Below are 20,599 nucleotides of genomic sequence, written 5' to 3' on the forward strand. Positions count from 1 at the left end.
GGCAGAGTTAACAGGGAATAGGGAGCAGCCACAAACAGGGACCCCTTCCAAGAGGGAAAACAGAGTACAGTTTACACACACAGCATGTTGGACAAGCCCAGACTTGCCCTTGCCACACACACACACATACACACACAATGGTCATGTGAGGGCAAGGCTGAGTGACATAAGAATCTATAAAGCATCAAGCTCTCACACACACGCACACATTTCATGTGTCTGCCACAATATTATTTAATTGTTACTTTTAATGCTGTTGGGTCATAGTTAGATTGCTGTTCTGGGGGTTTTGTGTTTAGTTTTGACATTTAGTTTCATGGTTATTTCACAGTAGAAGAATATTAGAGGGATATTGTGTATTTTTATCAAATTACCACACTCCTCCGCCAAAAAGAAGGGGGTGATTTTATTGTACAGTATAATACTGATGCAAGCATGCATGAGTTTATGTGTTTATGCTGCGTCATACATTTTTTCACCCACTGTGCTCGTGTGTGGCCGGGTACTGGTTTTGGAGTTAAATTCACATTTGGCTAAATCAGAAATCAAATCAGATTGGTATTGGTGGAATATATTTCAAATGGAATTGTATCAAACACATAATTAAATGATCCTTTTCACCAAAAACACACAATGGTTCTTGTAGAAGTGAACCACACTGATGATGGGCTTATGAAAAATGTTTTATTTAAACATATTACAGATACATATTTTGCTGATCTGGGGATGGTTGTTCCAGAGTGTAATAGGCCAAAACAATGAAAGTACTGTCAGGTTTTCAAACTGAAATATGGGATAATGTGTGGATAATAGACTAGCAATGGAGACGCCTGATTACACACATATACATATCTTTGGTTAGGTTTGCTAGAATCCTGAAAAGCTACAAAATTGTATTTGCGGTATTATATGTAAAAAGTTTTATCCAAGATAACTGTGTTGAATTCATGTAGTTTAATGTGTAAGTCATTTCAAGAATAAGCCTCAAGAATAAGTATGCACACTTTGTTTAGTTTGTCTATACAGCAAAAGAACATGGAAATAAAACCAAACTAATTTTAGTACTGTATTTGTCAGACTCGAATCTTCCCAAAGTGAAAGTTTAAACTAACGGGGAATCACTGTTAAGACACGATCTTTTAGCCTTAGTCCTCATATGGGAATAGTAGTACCATACAGCACCATCCACTGGGAAGTGACCTCCACAATCCTTCCGTTGTCCCACGGCCCAAGTGTCATGAACCAATGAGTCACTCGCATGTTTCGGGGTTGAGTCAGTCCCCCAAATGTGTCTATGTTGGTGCACTGACTCACAAAATCAACAAATCATATTGGGTTATCGTATGGTAAACCGCGGATGAAGATTGGACATGGCTTTTATGTTGAATTTGGAACGGCAATCAGGGAATTGACTTAAATAAGACTGGCGATCATTTCGCAGTGAAAAATAATCAATAACAAAACAATACTCACAGATTCTAGAATAAGCATCAATTGGCAACTGTAACTGGCAGACGTCTAGCACCTTACAGTGACACTGTCCAAACAATTTTAGGAAGAAGTTAAAGTAGGTGTTATTGTACTGTACCTTCAGCCTCTCGTGGGGACCAGTGTCCAGACGGGTCACATGGTCGTGGTGAGGAGGAATTTGAGGCATACTGTAGCAGAACTCTCCCCTCTGTGCATTTATCACACACTGATCCCACTTCTCTAGGAAACCAACACACGAGCACAACAACCAACTTAGATACAGGCCAAATACCCATTATTTATTCGTATATAAAAATACACTAAGTAGACAATAATTATAAGTGAGTCTTAAAATGGTACACTCTGGCTCACCTTTAAGTCTGCAAACAAATCACCTAATGTTAAATTACACACTATCATTATATTAAGTCACACTATTTATCCCCCATAAACACCAGCGTCTTTTTTTTGGCAACTCATCCAGCTCATTTCACCTGTCGTAAAAGTGTCCAGAAATTGGTGGAAACCATTCCACGGTGATGGAATTATGATGCTGCTTGACCACTTGGGGTGCCATTGGCACCGGCGGAGGTTTAGAGAAGGGTTGCCAGGTCTGGTAGATGAGGTCCAGGTAGCAGTGCATTCTTGCCATCTGGTTCAGTGTGAAGGAGTCTGTACAAGCATCATCTGCAGGTAAGAGAGGCAAGAGGATTTTTTTATTTTTTTTTGTATGAATGTACAATTGTTCAAAAATAAAAAACTCTTTGTGTTACGTTGCCTTTTCCTTGGAATAAGTTTTTCATATGTACTTTAGGCAAGAAACTTGCTTTGAGGAGACATTTTTCACAGCAATTGGAATGAAGTTCACACAGTTCACCACCGTTTGTTGGTAAAGGGAGGGATTTGTTTGTTACAATCGACGGTCTCACCTGCACACTGGCCCTTCAATTCTTACACCAATTTCTTTGCAAAACCAGGACATTAAAGGATGTGCGCCCCCCCCCGTGTTTTTCACATGAAAGGTCCCTGCTAAATTCCACAGCTGTGTCAGTGTACACAGACCCAACAAATTCTTTTACAGCTATCACTGTATGTCAGTTTCCTACACGTGAGAGGTATTAACTGTAACAATTTGCCCAGGAAGGAACCAAAACACATGCGGAAGCCCCCCGTCTCACCTGCGTAACTCATGTAGTTGTTAAACGGGGTGTGTGTGAAATGCCGACAGCCACAGGTTTCGTTGCCCGGTTCGGGGTCATGGCAGCCTTTGTATTTGGGAGTTGGGTTGGTGTCGGCGCAAAGATCTCCAGTCTCCATCGAGGGCTCGGTCTCCAGGCATGCGTCGTTGCACGACTCGATCTCCGATATACCTCGGAATACATGGTAAAGCCCAAGACTGTGGCCAATCTCGTGGACCATTGTGTCGGTGTGGCCAAATGTGCCATAGAAGGAGGGATTCAGCACAATGCCTCCTGTTCAAATAAGGAGGAAGATGACACAAACACACAATGTAAACACTGTGAACACTCAAGTGAGGTTTCACACCATGCAAATGCCCATTGTAGTATAGCAGTTGTGGAAATGGAGCAGACAATACATTATTCATGGGCCACCTCAGCCTTATTATCACCTTCTCCTGTTAGAGCTGCGATGAAGACGTAATTGCTCAGGGCTTGAACTGTAATTATTCGAAATTAACGCTAATTAACGTGTGCATCTGGTTAAAATGTGCAATGTTGTGTGCGCGCCTGTACGCATGTATGTATGTGGTTTCATTTGTCCTCTACCCAAATGTGTGAGGGCTTCTTTGTCCCAGGGCCAAGTGGCAACCCCCGCCAGATCTTCATCAGAAGAATTGGCAAAGAAGACATTCAGGTGAGTCGAGCCATCCAAATGCAGGATCTCTTTCAGCTCTTTCACATCCAAATAAGCTCTGGGGGGAAAGGAGAGAGAGGAAAAAAAGACAGGAAATGAGTATTTCACACTACAATTAACATTGTTTCATCCTAGAAAATGCACATTTCAACAGTGTTCCCTTCCAAAGATTTATGTAGTGTTGTGGCTCAAGAAAATAGAGCCAAAAGGATTAATTGACCCCGTGCTTTGGTGTTTTAACAAATCAGCCCAAATGACTTGCATAAAAATCTTGCATACAGAACATGTCCTTGCTCTGCTTAAAAGAATGCCTGAAGAATATTTTTTTTCTTTTTGTAGACTAGAATCAAAGTTGACGTAACCACAGACACTCTTGTAAAAAATCAAAACAACACCTGCTCATTTGGACCGAGAGATACTTTAAATAGTGTTGTGTCTAGAAACCCTGGCGCAGTCATCGCGCATCTGCAGTGCAGTTATGAATGATGCGAGATGATGCTTAAAGAACTTTTTTTTTTTTTTTTTATCATGGTCATGTTTTTTTAATCGGAATGGTATCAATTATGACCAATCAAATAATTTCCTGCCATTCCTTTCAATTACACTGCGGTCACTGCTCACTTGTTTAACACAAGGGAGATTACAGACCATGCTGTTGATGTTGTTGTCGAGGAAGTGCAGAGGCGAATAATCAGTACAATACCCCAAAAATGCGGCTATGGGCGTATAATGCTCTTTGGGATTTGGGGATTCTCATTTGTGGAGACACTTAAAGCCAAGCCACAGTGTTTTGTGTGCATCATGATGTTGTACGTTTTATTTTAGAGCACAATAAATTACACCATAACCGGTTCAATTAAGTTTTTTTTTTTTTTTTTTCCATCATTTTGTCTGTCTTTGCCAATTCTCTTGAGCACACTTACAGTTTAAAATGTCATGACAAGCAAGCTGCACAAGGAATGAACAGGTGCTGCAGGGAATCAATCCACTTTAGTGAGAGTAAAATAGTCCTGGACAATGGACGATAGAAGTCTGACAGAATTTTTATATTATCACATAACAAAATCTTTTGTTTTCCCCCGGTTGTGCAAACTGCACTGTAGTAAAATTCCACGTTTTACTTTTTATTTTATTTGAATGGACTCCTGAGTGAATTAAACAATGAATGAATCCATGGCCATAAAATAAATACAGCATATTCCTCCGCGGTGACACAGTATCCCTTTATTTTCATTGCATTTTGTAGCCCAAAGAAACTTTTTTTCAAGCCTGATATCTCAGTGATTGTTCAGGTATTCTGATGTCTCCCCATCCCATGATTTAGTGTTTCGTCTCAGCTCTGGAAACACTAACGGCAGCACTAACGACTGCAATCATTCAACACAATGAGATTTCATTCCAGCAGTGAAACTGTCATTCATTTTATGAACACATCAAAAAAGATTTCTCCATGAGCCTGGCTGGTGGTCCTGGCAAACAGCATCAGCAAGTTCAGTCATCTCTTGGACGAGTCAATAATCTGTTGCATATGCTGAAGTGACAGTTTGTTCCTTTTTTTCTGGCATTCGGGGCCATTTGGAAATCGATATACAATGGATGCAGAATCGGGAATTCATCAGGACCAAAACATGACATAGGCCCCACTATCACAAATGAGATCCTCTTTGGGTGTTCTGACCTAGTTTGTGTGACCCACTTGCTCACCTAATATTGTCTGCGCGCTTGGATCATAAGATTAACTGCATTAACTTTCGAGATCCATTTTCAACCAAACAAAACGGACACCGAGGCCGACGTAATTGGTCCTTTGATGATATAAAGTGTAATCTCACAGCAACAAACACTGTACATCACGTGCTGTTGGCACGTTTCAGTCACTCAGTCTACATACTGGACTCATCAGTACAGTCCTGTTTTGCTGGTACAACCCTCATCTCAAAGGTGTCACCAAACAGAAAAGGCAGTGTCATGCAGTAACGGCGCCGAGTAATGTAACAAATACGCTGATAAATACGAGATACGGAGAAGAAATTCTACTTGTGTGCTGTACTGACAATACTTTGCCAAGTAATGGAGACGGACTGGTTTTATATGAACTGTGAGTGCTATGTTACACCAAAAACCATTTGTTTTAATTATATTGCGAACCTTTAAAACACGCTATTTCATGCTGTAAGACTCAATATGGTGCTTTGTCATTCTGAATATCCTATCTGTGAACTCGTGTCAATATAAGGATGAAAGCAAAAAACACTTCAAAGAGTATATGGAGTGCACTTGCGCTGTATATTCATTGTTCCTCCTAATCGCTGACTCAACAATAAGTGTACTTACCCTACATATTAAGTAATGCTATAGGACAGGGTAAAATTCCATGTGGGGGAGTGTCTTGATTTGATTAATCTGTGTAACTGGCAATGTATGGTTAATGGGCCCAAGAGTAACAAAATGCCATATCTGCAAAAAAAAAAAAAAAAGGAAATTAAATCTATAGGGGATCAAAGTTTGACATCTTGAGAGTATTCGATTGCCACGAGGAGTGAAACTACTGGACTGGCACCAGTTGAAGCCAGGGTCTCTAATTTGTGATCAATGATGAGATCATTTTAAATTGCTGCCCTGTTGTTTTATTAGATCATTTAGTTTTGTAGACCATTTCATTTGGAGTCTCCACTTTGAATGATATAATTACAGCTGTAAAATCTATTTCATACTCAGAGATGTACCACTGAAGCTCTAAAGAATACGACTGGCCGTGTCAAAGGGTTCTCGTTATTTGAAAACGGAGTGCACCGATAAAATATTGCAATTTTTAGTGTACAGCCGAACTGTCTCGTCGCACATGTTCAGTGTCGCCTCGATGAGGAAACGTAGGAGTCACTAACACTGTATTTGGCAGTGTTCTGGAAGAAATGACCCGAGTGAGATCATTCTCCCACTGCGAGAAGTCTGTTGAGGTTATCACACAAAATGTTTCATAACATTTCTACAACACTTGCTGGACAAGTCTCTTTGCCTCAAATTACAACTTGGATGAGGACCTGCTCAGTAAAGACAGAGTGTTCCCAAGATTTAGGCATAAATGAAACTCAGTATACGAATAAACGCCTCAGTTGCAAGAGCAGCTGAGGGCACTCACTGAGATCAGGATGCGAGATGGAGAGAGAGAGAGAGACAGAACAGATGATGTAAAGTCTGCATTCCTAATATTCTCAAGAATTTAATTTCATTCTTATTAAATATTTGTCCAGGGTTTTTTGGAGGAAAGGGCTGGAGAGGGAAAGCAGCAGCTCTAACGTAGTGTCATAAACACAATGTGGATCACAACTACATTGAAGTATTAGGGGGAAATCTATCCCAGTTTTTAAATAATTCACACACGGTCTTCATAACGACGTTGTCAACGGCACTCGTTGGCTTTCAGTGTTGGAGGTTGGAACCCAATGACTTTATGATGAGTGTTTTTAGTTAGAGGAATATGGGACTTCTTTCTACTGTCTCTGCTGTCCGTCCAAATCTTACTCAAACCTCCAGTAATCTTTTACTCCGCCCCCAGCGTTCTCTGTCCCTCAAACCCCTCAACTATTTCCCCATCCCATAGCCCCTATTCCCCTCTCTTGCCTCTCATCATCCTCTTTTTTTCTTCGGCAAAGACGAGCCACTTGGGAAGAACAGGATTTTCCATGCATTCAGCCGCAGCACTTTTTAAACATGTCCTGGGAAAGAAAAATGAAGACCTGCAGGGCAGCGAATTATAGGGATCGCTGCAGGGCATCTGTTGCACAGACAGGAGTATGTCAGGCAAACTTCCTTTTAAATCCTTTTCATTTCTGCTACATAACATATGAAATGGGGGATTACGACTTTATCCATTTACACCCCATATACAATTTATAAACTCATAAATTTCCCCCGTATGCATACAGCATGTATGTCTGGGGCAGCATAGTGTGAAAGCTGGAGTGAGCTGGCATGGCAACGACAGACTCACAGCCAAGAACACTTTTAAAATTGGAGGAGGCCCTCAGCACCTCTGTCATCAAGTCAGTCAGCACCACAGCCCCTAAAACCCATCATTCATCTCTGCCTTTATTACTATACTTACTCTGTCTTCTTTAACCTTCCAACTTACTCTGATTATTTTTTTTTCCCCTTCTGCGGAAGACACATGCACAAGAACTGTGTCAACGCTCAAATTCCAGAGATCCTGCTGTGACTGCTCATCTGTGTGGAAAAGCAGGAGGCAGGAGTTGGAGACATATGGAACAGGCAAAGGGATGATTCCAATCGCCCCTCCCCCCCACCACCACCTCTTCTCTCCCAAACTCTACCAGATTCTATCGAAAATAAGAGTGCCTCATCACGCAATGTGGTGATCACGCTCAGTCCCGGCAGATACCAGGTCGTTATACGATATAATCTGAGTTCCCTGGTGTGTCGTACTTTCAAAGAACCACCAGATGCAACTCCTCCGTTTGCCTCCCCAAGTAAAACCCCTCCTTACTCCATCTTCACCTCAGCTATGCAGAAATTCTTCTACCAGTGCTTCTATCAGAGAGCACAGGTGAAACCTCAACAACAGGTGCTTTTAGAAGTGTGCTATGGCTTTAAAGGGGAAGTGCAAAGTCCTGGTATTTATGCCCAAGCACTCAATTATGTTTTATGGGACAGGGGCTTAAGGTTTAGACGATCAATTGTGAAACACCCAAGTCAAGGGCCCTGGAGATTAGTTCCCTGCTCTAAGATGGAATACAGCACAGAGAGAGGGAGTGAAGAAAGGAGAAAGGGTGGTCCATCCATTAACCTGCCACACCGAGAGGTATTTACTTAGGAGGGGAGACAGAGACAGAGGCCAAGGGAAAATGGATGACCTATTAGCCTCTGACAAAGCCAGGCCAGAACTTCATTTCCCAAAAACACATTGAGGCTGAAACAGTCCTAATACCCGCCATTCCAAGTTGCTATATCCATCCCGCTTTAGATTGAGAGAAAAGAAGTTCTGGTATTATATCCACTTACTCAGATATCACAGTGATATTTGATGAACAGTCAAACACACGTTGCCATGCGTTATGTGCCTTTCTGCACATTAAAATAGACGTGAATTACAGTGACAATTTCAGATGTCCCTGTTCCAGACATCGGAATGTTCACGCTCGAAATAAATGCAGTCAGACAACATCGAACGGCACCACAACTACAAGAAGTGTCAAAAGCCAAAGGCTGCAAAAACAACACCCAAATATTTCCCTCAGCCTAACGTGGAGGGAAGGAGAAAGGGGGTCATTATTAACAATTGTATTTTCAGAGGAAAGGCTACTGCGAGACCAGAGAGCTGCCTGTGTCCTGTGTCAGACAAAAAAACACACACAACGACAACAACACTACACACATAAACGGTAACAGCCGCAAATTCTACAAATATAAATGCAGGACCTTAAAACTATTGTTCCACTACATACACAGTGCATTGTTCATCCAGAATTCCATAATTAAGGAGGAATGTCAAAGTGTTTGTAGTCCAGCTCTCTCTGCAAGTCTCTCTAGACATAATCAAAGCAAAATAAGAAACCACTTGAGGAGATTTTATCTATTTATCTTTCACAGTGAAAATCCTCTTGTCCTCTTTTTGTTTTGGTCTTTCTTATTCTCTCTCTCTCTCTTGCTGGTATCCTTCCGTTCACAAGCCCATCTTTCAAATGCCCATAGGGAAATTCGAACATTGCAGCGGCAAGCGTTTTGCCAATAGCCGATGTCTGAATGGAGCGGTTTGCCCGCCACTTGATAAATGAGCTTCTAATGATGACTAAGTGGGAACTGAGAGATGGAAGCAACAGCAAACCCACCTGCTTTTCCCCTCTAATGTTGTTAATTAGATGTCATTATTTAGCTATTTAGCGGTCATTTTAAACAACAGGATAGTGCCAAACAGACAATGCTTCCAGCATCACTATGATTGAAAACAGCCTCATTTCCAAGATCCATGATATCAGAGAGACCCGAACAATCCCACACTAGGTCTGCTCGTTTCTCTTCTCTCCCTCGCTCCTTTTCCTCCATTGTCCCTACGTGACAGTGGCAAGAAACAATGGCAAACAACTGCATTTCTGTCATTTTTGCCTCTATTCCTGGCATAACCTTATAGACCCCCTGCGTTGTCCACAAAAATGTCTCCGTCTACTGTGTTGAGTTTCACCATACCAAGAAGCAAACAATCCTGCTACTGGAGGTCTGGCATAAACCTTAATACAGCAAATTCCAGAGATTTATTCCCCGTGCCAGATTTTACTCATCATCTACAAGCCACAATGAGATTACCACAAACAAAAAAAAACAAAAGACACAAGACACAAAAATTTGCATGCATCCACGAGGGCCTGTGTATTCTCCTCGCGTAGCTGTATGAAACCTCATAATATCTTGCTCCATGTAAACCTGTAGGAGATTATGTGAACTTTCTTCACTGTTTTTCCTGGAAAATTCTCTCAGACAGCCACGATCGGGGACTCATACCTGCCTCCCCAGGAGACTTTTTTCGGTAGGTGGTTTCCTGAGGAGAGAGGTATGTCTTTGAAATGATTTCCATTGCTACAAGCAAAAGCCATATTGAAACTGCCTCCTCTGACCTCTAACTGCCCCAACACTCAGTTTATAGTGTCACTCTTTCCAAACCAACTCACAATTTCAATCAAGTCAGCTCAATTATGACCACAGGGTATAGCAGGCACAGAGTGGAAAAAGGTGGAGAGCGTTGTCGAAAAAGAATTACAAAAAAACAGCAATCTGGCCTGTACATTTGCTACCAGGAAAGTCACCCGCTTGCATTTGTTTTTGCACTGCTGATGTGTGGAACACTGATTGAACCAAGCCAACGCTAGATTGGACTAGCTGCCCCCAGAGGATTTCCCAGGCCACACAGGCTGGGAGTTGAGTTACACTCAGCCTCGGCCCAAATGGCCAGGAAACAGTAGGACTAGACATGAAAACCTCTCTTCAGGGACACACGTATGGAAAGATTTGTTGTTGGATTTACTCTCGGCATGTAAGTCCATAGTGTGGAGTTGGTTTACCAAAATTATTCAGTGATGTCGAGCAGAAAAAGATATTAAATAAAGCAAGGAATTTCATTGTTAGTTAAAGCCTTTTGGTCAATCTAAGTTTATAAAACAGCAACCAAAGACGATTACCAGTAAGGGAAAAACATTATACAGTAACGTGCAAAAAAAAAAGCTGTAGGAGAAGTGAACTTACTTGTGTGGAGAGGAGCGGTTGAAGCATGTCTTGGTCACATCCGTCACATTGGGATTACAGCAGTCGCCAAGGTCATACAAGAAGTTTTCCCAATTACATTCAGGGTCACATACGCCATTACCCTGTTTGTGTTCAGGACAACGGCTCCGGTGCCCAGACATGCAGTCTCCTGCATCGTAGCCTGTTAGAGGATGGTTGCATTCTGGGTCACAAACATCATCCCCGACTTTGCTGATATCACAGTTAGCTAGAATCAGTCGGTGACGAAGGGAGGAATTGGTCACATTGTGAATGCTGAGCTCCCAGGTGATATTGTAGGGGCTAAAGGCTTCATTTAGCCGTTGGTGCTGCAGGCTGATTTGGTGGTCTGATACAGTAGGCCTCGTCCGAGCATCGTCCCATATATTTATGACACGGTAACGCACTTTCTTAGGCCGGCGGAATTTCCAAAGCTGGTTGTAGTTTTTGATAACCTCGACATTGTCACAAACGGTTTGGCCACAAGCTGGGGGTTCGAGCGTCGTGTCCAATAATCCATCAGCACCTCCAAATCCACCGCCACCCAGTAACCCCGATCGGCCACTTCCTGCCTGCTCAGGCTGAGGAAAGCTACCATCTTTTACAGTCAGCCACTTCCGGCCTGGGTGCTGAAATGTTTCACGAATGACCAGCTGAGGTAGATCGTGGGGGTCTTCGTGGCCCTGCATATCCCTGATAATCTGCCTCTGCCCTCGGGCCTGTCTCCATAGAGCCACATTTTCCACTGCTCCCCTGTAATTATGATTCAGTGCATTTCCCCCAGTCATCAGGACTTTGCACTTTTTGGTCAAAGGACTAAAAACTTCACCCGACTGTTCCCGACTGACGGCCACTTGGGCGCCGTTGACGAAGAGCTTCATGTATACGCAGTCATATGTGACTGCCACATGTGCCCATTGGTTGGGTATGTAGCGAACATTCGAGTGGATGGAGGTCACTTTGTGGGCACGGTCAGTTTTAAGGGAGAAGAAGAATCGGGGGTCACGGTTTCCATTTTCACTAACTGCCTGGATACCAAGCAGCCAGCCACGGTCACTGGAGGCATAGAAACACTTGTCGTATAGGCCTGGGGAAAGAATGGAAAAAAGTCAATGAATATGTGTTTCTTTCCAGGTGTGAGTGTGAAAGTGAACATATAAGAAAGTATCAGCAGCTGTATGCTGATACATTTTAATTGTATACAATCTGATCATGATATGTAATGCCGTTTTTACAAAGAGGCTTAACATGTAGTAAAGATAAGAGAGCAAGAAACGCAATATGTTTAATATCTAAGGGAATTCTGTCCTGGAAATTGGGTGGAAGTGCATGTTTAGCTAAGGGAGACCCCATGGAAATGTGTTGGTATAGGTTTTTTTGTGAACACTGAGCGCATTTAAAGTTACTTGTGTAAATGTTCCTTGCCAGCAGGGTAGCCAGAAAAGGCTAGTTTTCTGCTAAGTCCTTGTTTTTCTAGAGGCACCAAAACACCTTTTTCCTGTTTCACTTGGACTCTGTCAGGCAGCTTCAGCATGGTAATGTGTTTTCACTTCTTAGGGGATCTCTGAATGCTACCTGTTTGTTTGTTTAGTGCTTGTTAAGGTACATGCGCAGGCAGACAACATCACGTCTGTGAGTGTGCGTGTCTTTTCGTGTTGCATAAATCCAGACAGTCCCATCAAAGTGTGCAAAGGTTCCAAAGCACTTTGTCGTGCCTCATAATGTCCATCTCATCATGTGATTGACTCGGTGCTCACTGGTGATCTGCAGGGAAGGAGGGGAGTGCGTACTCCATCGTGATTAAAATACTTCAGGCTGTAATATATCTACCCATGAAGAGATAGTTGGTCTACAAATGCAGGTCATAGAACATACATCAGACATGAAGTGTCTTTTACTGTTGCTTCCAGGATCTGCATTAAATGTGTCTAAGTGTCCTTCATACGTGTCTCTTCTGTCTTAAGCTTGGTGTGAAATTATAAGCTCATCCTCATAGCGACGGCCACATCTTTGCTGCAGCGCACTTGTCCACCTCAGATGTCTTTGTTCCCCATCGATTAGTGCTACCCCGGCCTGCAGTAAGTGACTGGGTAATGGTGACTGCATGAACACGTTGTTAACTTTGACCTGTTTCTAATTAGATGAGCGCTCCATTATGCATTCATTAACTTAGTATTGCGGTGGACTAATGTTCAAAGAGTGAGGGCCGGGTTCAGCGTCAAGGTCAGCCTTTTGGTAGGTGACATTTTCAAGCTTTCCACTACACTGGAAGGAAAAAGCCTTCCATCTGTCAGCTAATGCACTCAAGGCTAAAAGGTGTGCTAAAATGCTCATAGGGCTCCTAGTGTAAACAGCTGTCATAATTCTGCCATGCTCAATTAATCTAACACACTACACTTTTCCAGACCGGTCTCTGCGACTGCTCGGGCTCACATAAGCACGCCTACACACACACACACGCGCGTACATGTACGCATATACTGATACAGATATACACACCCACACATAGGCACCAACAAATTGAAACACTGAAGTAGACATTTGTATCCACTCAGAAAGATACACAAACGTGTATGCGCGCGGATCGCGTGTGCGTGCGTGTGTGTGTGTGTGTGTGTGTGTGTGTGTGTGTGCATACACACTACAGTGGAGAGCTGTGCTTGTCAGGTTCAACCTTCCTCTCACTTGCCATTTCCGCTAAGAAAAACACACTCAGGAAAAAAGAAGAGCATATATATACATATGTATATATATATATATATATATATATATATATATATATATATATATATATAGATATATATATACACACATACATACATATATATACAAATATATATATATATGCACAGACAAAGAAAAATGTCACAGGGACTTGATAAAACGCAGGGAGGAAAGGAACAATGACGACTCTGTTTACTTTTGGGCTGTTCTTTGTGGCTCTTAAAGGTCAAAGAAAAGTACTTTTCATAGTCATATGAAAGTGGCCGCCAATTTCCCTGAGAGAGAGAGAAATTCTCTCATATTTAACAAAAAATAACAATAATCCTTGAACCGTAACAAAGATACTGATTATTAAGTATTGCTTGACATATGCACCAGATGCATTCAAACATGTTCTTTTTATGAAAATCAATTGACTTGAAATGAACACGGCAATGTCACTGCCGTTCATTAGGGTTATTTTCATTCACCAACAAGTGGATATGTTTCTAGTTGAAATAATGATTAGAGGAAATCATGTTTTACAGTTCCAAAAGCCAGATGATTACGGATTCATGTTTGAACTTTTGACTATCATGAAAACAGAAAAAAAAAAACAAGCATCTATATTTTTTGAGTGTTTATTACGACACTAGATAATGGCACCGAGGTATTACTGTTATCACAGCAATTACCTGCCAACGTCTGCTTATAATTGTCCGCAGCAGGTCATGGAAGAGAGCCTCCGTTCCTTGTGTGATTTATTTTCCTCTTACTTTGATGCGGGACACTGTAACATGACCCGGAAACAAGGGCTAATATGGCACAACAGAGTTTGCATAACATTCGGAGAAAGGACTCGATGTTCTGATCATGTGTGCACACGCGTATATATGCAAGTGCAAGTGCACACAAGTAGTCAGGGATCAATTCTGGCCCTACAGGACTGTCACAGGAAATGTGTGTTATGTCATATGGCTCGTATTAAGGGACGCGACAAAGTCCACACATATTTTAATGATGGTTTACTCAATCATTTGTCGACTGTAAAATCACAGATATTGATCCGTGAGCGCTCCGTTTCCACCTTAAAGTGGTCACGCAAGACAATCCATATTATCCGCTCTATACCTCAGCAAGGATACACTGGTGACAAATGCTCGGTAATGATAATTGTCAACTTTATTTATTGTATATTGTTGACATATCACGCTCTTCATATATCTAATGTCAGTTTCAAACTCTGTGTTTTCAAAGAAGATCTTAAAACTGGTCAGTTGGAGTTTTGCACAGACTGTGCATATATGCAGTATATATATGTTAGGATATATAAGGTAATAAAGAATGAAAAGAAAGTTATGGTCAAAACAAAAACACAACAAAACAATAAAAAAGCAGCAACTGCAAACAACCCTGTGCAGGGATCAAAACAAGGGGTTGGAGCATTTTGGGGGAGCGCTGGGATTTTTGAATTCTGAATTGGATTTAAAAGATTAGGCTTTATTGAATTTGTTTGATCATCATATTTGTTCTCTTCTGGACCCCTCTCCAGCTCACTGATTAGTGCACACATGGATCAAATCTTAAAGATTTTAACATGAACTGCAGTCTCTCCCCGTCACATGGAAGCCAGCACACTGGAGGGGCGTGCACTACAACAACAACACCTGTATAAAATGATGTGATCCATTACAACATCTGTAAAGCCCTCGATGTCCATTTCATGTCAAGATCGTATCGCGGAGGTGTTTATTCCAGTCTGCAGTCAATGTGTTGCTCATTTATTTTTTTGTGTGTTTTGTTATTGTACCAGATTGAATTAGACTGTACAGATGTTCCTGTATTTGTGTCCATTCCCAGAAAATCTAAGAGTCACTCAGGTCACAACAGACCCTCTCACCCCCCCCATTGTAGAGACTCACAAGGGATTGGCTTTGCAGAGTGTGTCCATGCCATTTGGCTAGTCCTACCTAAAAGTGCACTGCATCTTTGTAGACACATGCGCGCGTGTGCACGGACTGTTTTGAGAGTGCCAGACAGATATAAAGCAAAGTACCAAGTAAATTTACTCATATGGTTTGGAGAAGTCCCCAAACAGTTCAGACTGGCACAAGACCGAGTTCAATTCAGTTCAGTTCAAAGACAGCCATCTGCACAACTGTGGACTGTGTGGAGCAACGCTCCCTATCGGCAAGAAAAAACATTTTTATTTTTATTTTTTATTTTTTTTTTTAAATGACTGTTCTATACTGTAATGCACAAAATAAAACAGATGATAAAGGGCAGTTTTAATGGCACGTTCCTGGTGCTCTTTTCACACATGGCTGCAAACTAAGTTGGACGTAATGGAGTGCGTAAAGAGACAACTGCTCAGTGTCTCCTCGCCTCGTCTCCATAACGCCGGGAGGAATCCGTGCATCCTCCTCTGCGCAGTCAGTGGACAGTGATGCATCACTGCCATCTGATTCTGCCTTAAACTACACACTCCCCTGCGAATCAGCAGTATGGTTACGCGTAAGTGTCTCTGCGATAAGAAGACACGGAGCGAAGACAACACTGGGACATGCAGCGCAAACACGAGCAGGACATTTTTCGCTCAAGAGGAGAGAGAGGGAAGCCCTGGTTCTCTCGGTCGTGTCTCGTAACTCCGGTAGCCAATCCAAATGTGTATATCAGGGGTGGTGGGGTGGAGGGACACACACACACACACACACACACACGGGCTTGCTGCGCACTTTGAGCGCTTCTTCACACGCACGCGCACAACGATATCTCTCCCGATTGTGCCTGACGTGACGTGCTCGCTCACAAAGTTTTGGCAATTACATCATAGTTTTAAAATAGCCGAGTCGGCTCAGAGAAATTACATTTTACGCACAGTGACATCAGCTGCCGGTCAGTTGATGCAGTAGCCTACATCTGCTGCCCGCGTCCTCCCCACTGAGATTCTATGATAATAACCCACACGCGCATCACCCTTTTATTAAAATGGGGGGGAAAAATAGGAGGAAAAAAAAGAAGGATAAATCCGTGGGATTACAACAAAACATCAGGTTGCAGCGACTGCACTGCTCGGCAAAGGTCGCAAACTTCAATATAATCCAGATCTTCAGTGACCCTGCGTTTGCACTGCACTAAAATGTGCGCCGTACTTTTGGGAGCATTACATCATTGTCTAGTCTGATAAATGAACTCATTTTCAACTCGCTGAAACTGCATGTTGCTTTCTCTGACACACACACACACACAACATGACATTAAGAATAAAACACTGCACATTCACGTGTTCACTTCTCCACCAGTTTTGGATCGTGTAAAGTGTTGTGGTGATAACAGGATGGAGGATGCGTTGACTTTATCCTACCTGCAATCACTGTCGGTGATCGTTGACCTCCCTCGGGTTTGATCCACATCTCCAGAGTGAAATTGCCTCTGGGTATCTCCACGCCGGGCTTCAGCCGCAGCTGGTCTCCCCTGCCGGTGAAATAGACAGCTTTCCTCCGGTCTGGAGAGTTTTCCTCCGCGTGCGAGGAGCGCCGATGCTGGCGCAGCACCCGTCGCTCCAAGCCGGCAAGAGAGCGTTTGCCCCGGGGCAGACGCGTGGCACAAGCCCCCGGTACGGTGGCTTTCGCCTCCCTAATGCGCACCAACTCCCTCTTGGATCTCCCCAGTCCCCGGGCTGTCCCGCACTCTGATCCAAAACACAAGATGAGAATCACCAGGCAAGACACCCAGGGAGACGTCCAAAGTTTCATTGTTCGGGAGAAAAAACAGCAAAAAATAATATTAATAATAATAAAAATAATACTATTCAAAATGATGAATGGAAAAAAAATGAATAACTAGAAGAAAAAATGTCCACAAATGTTCTCCTCTTTGGAATCCTCTTGAGTTTTTTTTTTTTTCTTCTCTCCTTTTTTTTATAGCGGTAAAATGTCAAAGCTGGAAACTGTCAAAAAATAAACCCATAAACCTATCCTGCTTCCCCCTCTTTATATTGCTAAGCCACGACCCCCTCACTTAAGCAAAACTACTCTTGAGACATTCAGGGAATATTTGATTCATGTATTTGTTCCACGGTGCCTTTTGAATGGGTCCCATTTAGCCAAAGGGATGACTAATAGTAATCAATCAAGAGGGGGGTCCGGCCGATGCCCCCCTCATCCCCTTTGGACGGTAAGAGTTAGCCTACTCGCAGAAATCCACAGTTGTCCGCCAAGCTCTTGTCACACCTTTGTGTTGTTTCCTTATCCTACCCGTAAAACAGCACCAGAAACGGCACATATTAAATTCCAAAGAAAAGTGGCAAGAAAGCCACCTCTCATATTTATTAAAGAGGAAACAAAAGAGGCAAATTGTGATGGAAAAAAACAACCCCAAGAAGAAGAAGAAGAAGGGGGTAAAAAAAAAAAAAAAATTGGAATCCAAACTTCCCTGCTGTGCCTGTGTGCCTGCACAAAAGTTGAAAATGCAACTACAATATCTGGTTAAGACGAAGGAGAGACAGAGGGGCAGAGAGCTGCAGAAGTCAGCATCGCGGTCCTCATTGATTGCCTGGAGCAGATACACTTGGAGGAGTCGGGAGCACGTCGTCCGCTATAGAGGCAGTTGCTCTCTAAGTATTTTTTAAGAACAACTCATGTTTCAAATGTTCCGGGGCTGTGTTTTTTTTTCGCTTTTCTTTCTGTTTTTTTCAAAGTGGGAAGTCACACAGGTAGGCAACTCTCACTGACGGCAATTCTCTGTGTGGCGCACAGTGATGGGATGGTGTTTACGGAGTTTGGAGGGCGTATATGTGTATCCCTCTAGCGGCTACAATTTAAACAATCCAATACTTCCACCAGCGAGCACATGCAGGAAGGAGGACCACAAGCGAGAAAGAAGTCTGAGCAGATAAAAAACACACAGAGAGAGAGAGAGAGAGGGGGAGAGAAAGGAATCATCCCAGAGTGTGATACCTTCAGCTGAAAGAGAAGCTCCGCTCCACACTTGATTTCATTTTCAGTCATGGATACTGGCGCTCACTTTCGTCCACATGCAAAGCAGGAATTAGTGGGAGAAGCAGCTGCTCTGTGGATGTTTACAAAAAATGCACAATGATGACATGAGACACTGTGGCACATTTGATTTAGACGTCAACGCTTTTCAATCAGCAAATATTAACATTCACACACAGGAAAAACAACATGTGTTTTATGTAATGTGAAAAATAAACTATTGAGCTACTCTTTTTCTTTTTTCCCCCCTTTTGGAAAGTCTTCCCTTTTGGAAAAAAAGTTTGGCAAAGTATGACGTATTGTAAGGTAGACCCAACTGTTCCTGTCAACATCATGTTTCTCATTAAAGTCTTCTCAAAATAAAGTACGTTATAGTAGATCAAAACATATGGCACAGTGACAAAGCCGCAGCAGTTACTGCCCCTTCTTTACTTAATTTGATAAATTATATGTCCTGTCTCTCCTTTCACTTTAAAAAGCAGAGTTTGATTCTTTCTTTCTCTCTTTTTTTTAACCACAATATGATGATAAAGTGCACTTCTGTACCGGTGCATAACATCTGGCCAAATCTAACTTTATTTAATCGTGCGTGGATGTCTTTAAGGGACCTTTAGCATCATGTACTTTAACTGAAAAAAGAAGGGTTGACAAACTTGTACCCAAATAAAAGTCTATTCAACCTAAAGTAAGTAAGTCATATGGAGACCACCTCATTCCTTTAGCTCAAAGGAAACTAATTCACCTTATTTCGGTGTGAAATAAACCGTTTTTGAAAGAAAAATGTAAGAGATTTGTGGGCTTCAGGTTGATTCACGCACCCTCGTGTTTACCGACATGTCACCTTAGATGGATCTGAATTTCAAAACCACACTCTCAACCAGGGTTCGTAATCCTTTCAGACCGGTGACAAAGCCTTCGTCACAGCTGTGGAGTGAAAGTAAAACAATCCTTTGGTTAATGTTGCTGTTGCTCTGAGAACATTTTGACACAGAAAAGAGAGTGACTGTAGCTGTAATGGCTTTTTTTTGTTTCCTCCTTCTTTCTCGTAGACACAGTCGGCTGGAATGCCAGTGTTTTTTTGCGCTCCGTTCTCCCGCGGTCGTTTGTCGTAAATGTGTGTTTAGACAGCCCAAAACTTTCCACCTACAATAAAGGGCAGAGAGAACAAACATTAAATATTTGCTTTCTTCTTTGTATGGTGTTGCCACTTTAGGCCACATACTTCCTTTTGTGTTGGGAGTAGTGGGAAATGACATATTGAAAAGGTGTTTGACCTTGAAAGTCGCCTGCGAGCACAAGTTTCACACGAACCGCGGGTTTAAATCTTCTCAGAGGAGACGCAGCCCGGTCCAAACCAATGCCTTCCCTCGCCTTTGATGCGTACAACGTCATTTTAATTGATCCACAATGAATCCCTAAAATGCCACTGGCTTGCAGACTTTTAATGTAATTTGGTGAGGCATCAGACGTTGACACTGAAGGAAAATGGAAACACAACCCCACCATGGTGTCAAAGGATCATGACAGGAGGTGAAAGACTTCTCCAGTCCTGTAATTACATTCTTCACCTAAGATCAGACTGTGACTCTATCTCAATAAAGCATCATGAGTGCTGAAGATAGAATTGATGACATAACGTCTTGCAGTTAGCATCCTTCCAGATTGGTACACCATGTACAGACTAGAAGGGGGGGGGGAGAAAATAAAAATGTGAAAGACACTCATACATCAGGTAATGTGCTGTTCCTCTTTTATTATGCAAGAACATTGACTTCAATTGTTTTAGTATAGGCTTGGCGTCCACCGTCCAGCCCTTCAGGCCATGGACCGATCAACATGTGAAAAAAAACGTTTAGTGTGCTTCCCTGGATCTGTCAGTCGGCAGTAGGTGAGCATCACAATATCTCTTCCTTTCAAAACAGGCTGATTCACAGGTATTCCTGGATTAAATGGTCCAGAGTCAACATCTCATCTTAAACCCAAACCATCCGTCATGGTCCCTGTCGCAGAGTTCCTGAACTGTTCTTCAAAAAATCCCACAGAAAGGTTCAGTAAAATGAAATCCATTAGAATGTCCAAATTCATATCAAAATACCAACAAATTCAAATAGATAGTGAGGAACGGGGTCCCCCGGTAGTAAGTAAAGTAAAGTAATCACACCTGTTGTGCTCAACTGCAGCTTAGGAGTTGTCACAACAAATGAAACTGTTTGGATTATCCACATTCATACTGGCATCCCCACTGTTGTCACTCATGTTGGCTCTAGAGAGATTATACTGTCTGT

General features: G+C 42.4%; 1 protein-coding gene across 1 annotated transcript in view; it reads right to left on the reverse strand.

The window, feature by feature from the left end:
• The window catches only part of pappaa (pregnancy-associated plasma protein A, pappalysin 1a), a 76,369-nt gene extending 59,241 nt beyond the window's left edge, over positions 1-17,128 (reverse strand). Inside the window, exons 1-6 of the mRNA XM_044012715.1 lie at positions 16,682-17,128; positions 10,597-11,701; positions 3,258-3,403; positions 2,649-2,942; positions 1,965-2,157; positions 1,589-1,710 (exon numbers count right to left, since the gene is read on the reverse strand). Coding sequence (XP_043868650.1) covers positions 1,589-1,710; positions 1,965-2,157; positions 2,649-2,942; positions 3,258-3,403; positions 10,597-11,701; positions 16,682-17,072 — 2,251 coding nt within the window. The 5' untranslated portion in view covers positions 17,073-17,128. The remainder of the gene's footprint in view (positions 1-1,588; positions 1,711-1,964; positions 2,158-2,648; positions 2,943-3,257; positions 3,404-10,596; positions 11,702-16,681) is intronic.
• Between the last annotated feature and the right edge of the window lie 3,471 nt (positions 17,129-20,599).

Source organism: Solea senegalensis, linkage group LG21, assembly GCF_019176455.1.
Source record: "Solea senegalensis isolate Sse05_10M linkage group LG21, IFAPA_SoseM_1, whole genome shotgun sequence".
NCBI classification, from domain to species: domain Eukaryota; kingdom Metazoa; phylum Chordata; class Actinopteri; order Pleuronectiformes; family Soleidae; genus Solea; species Solea senegalensis.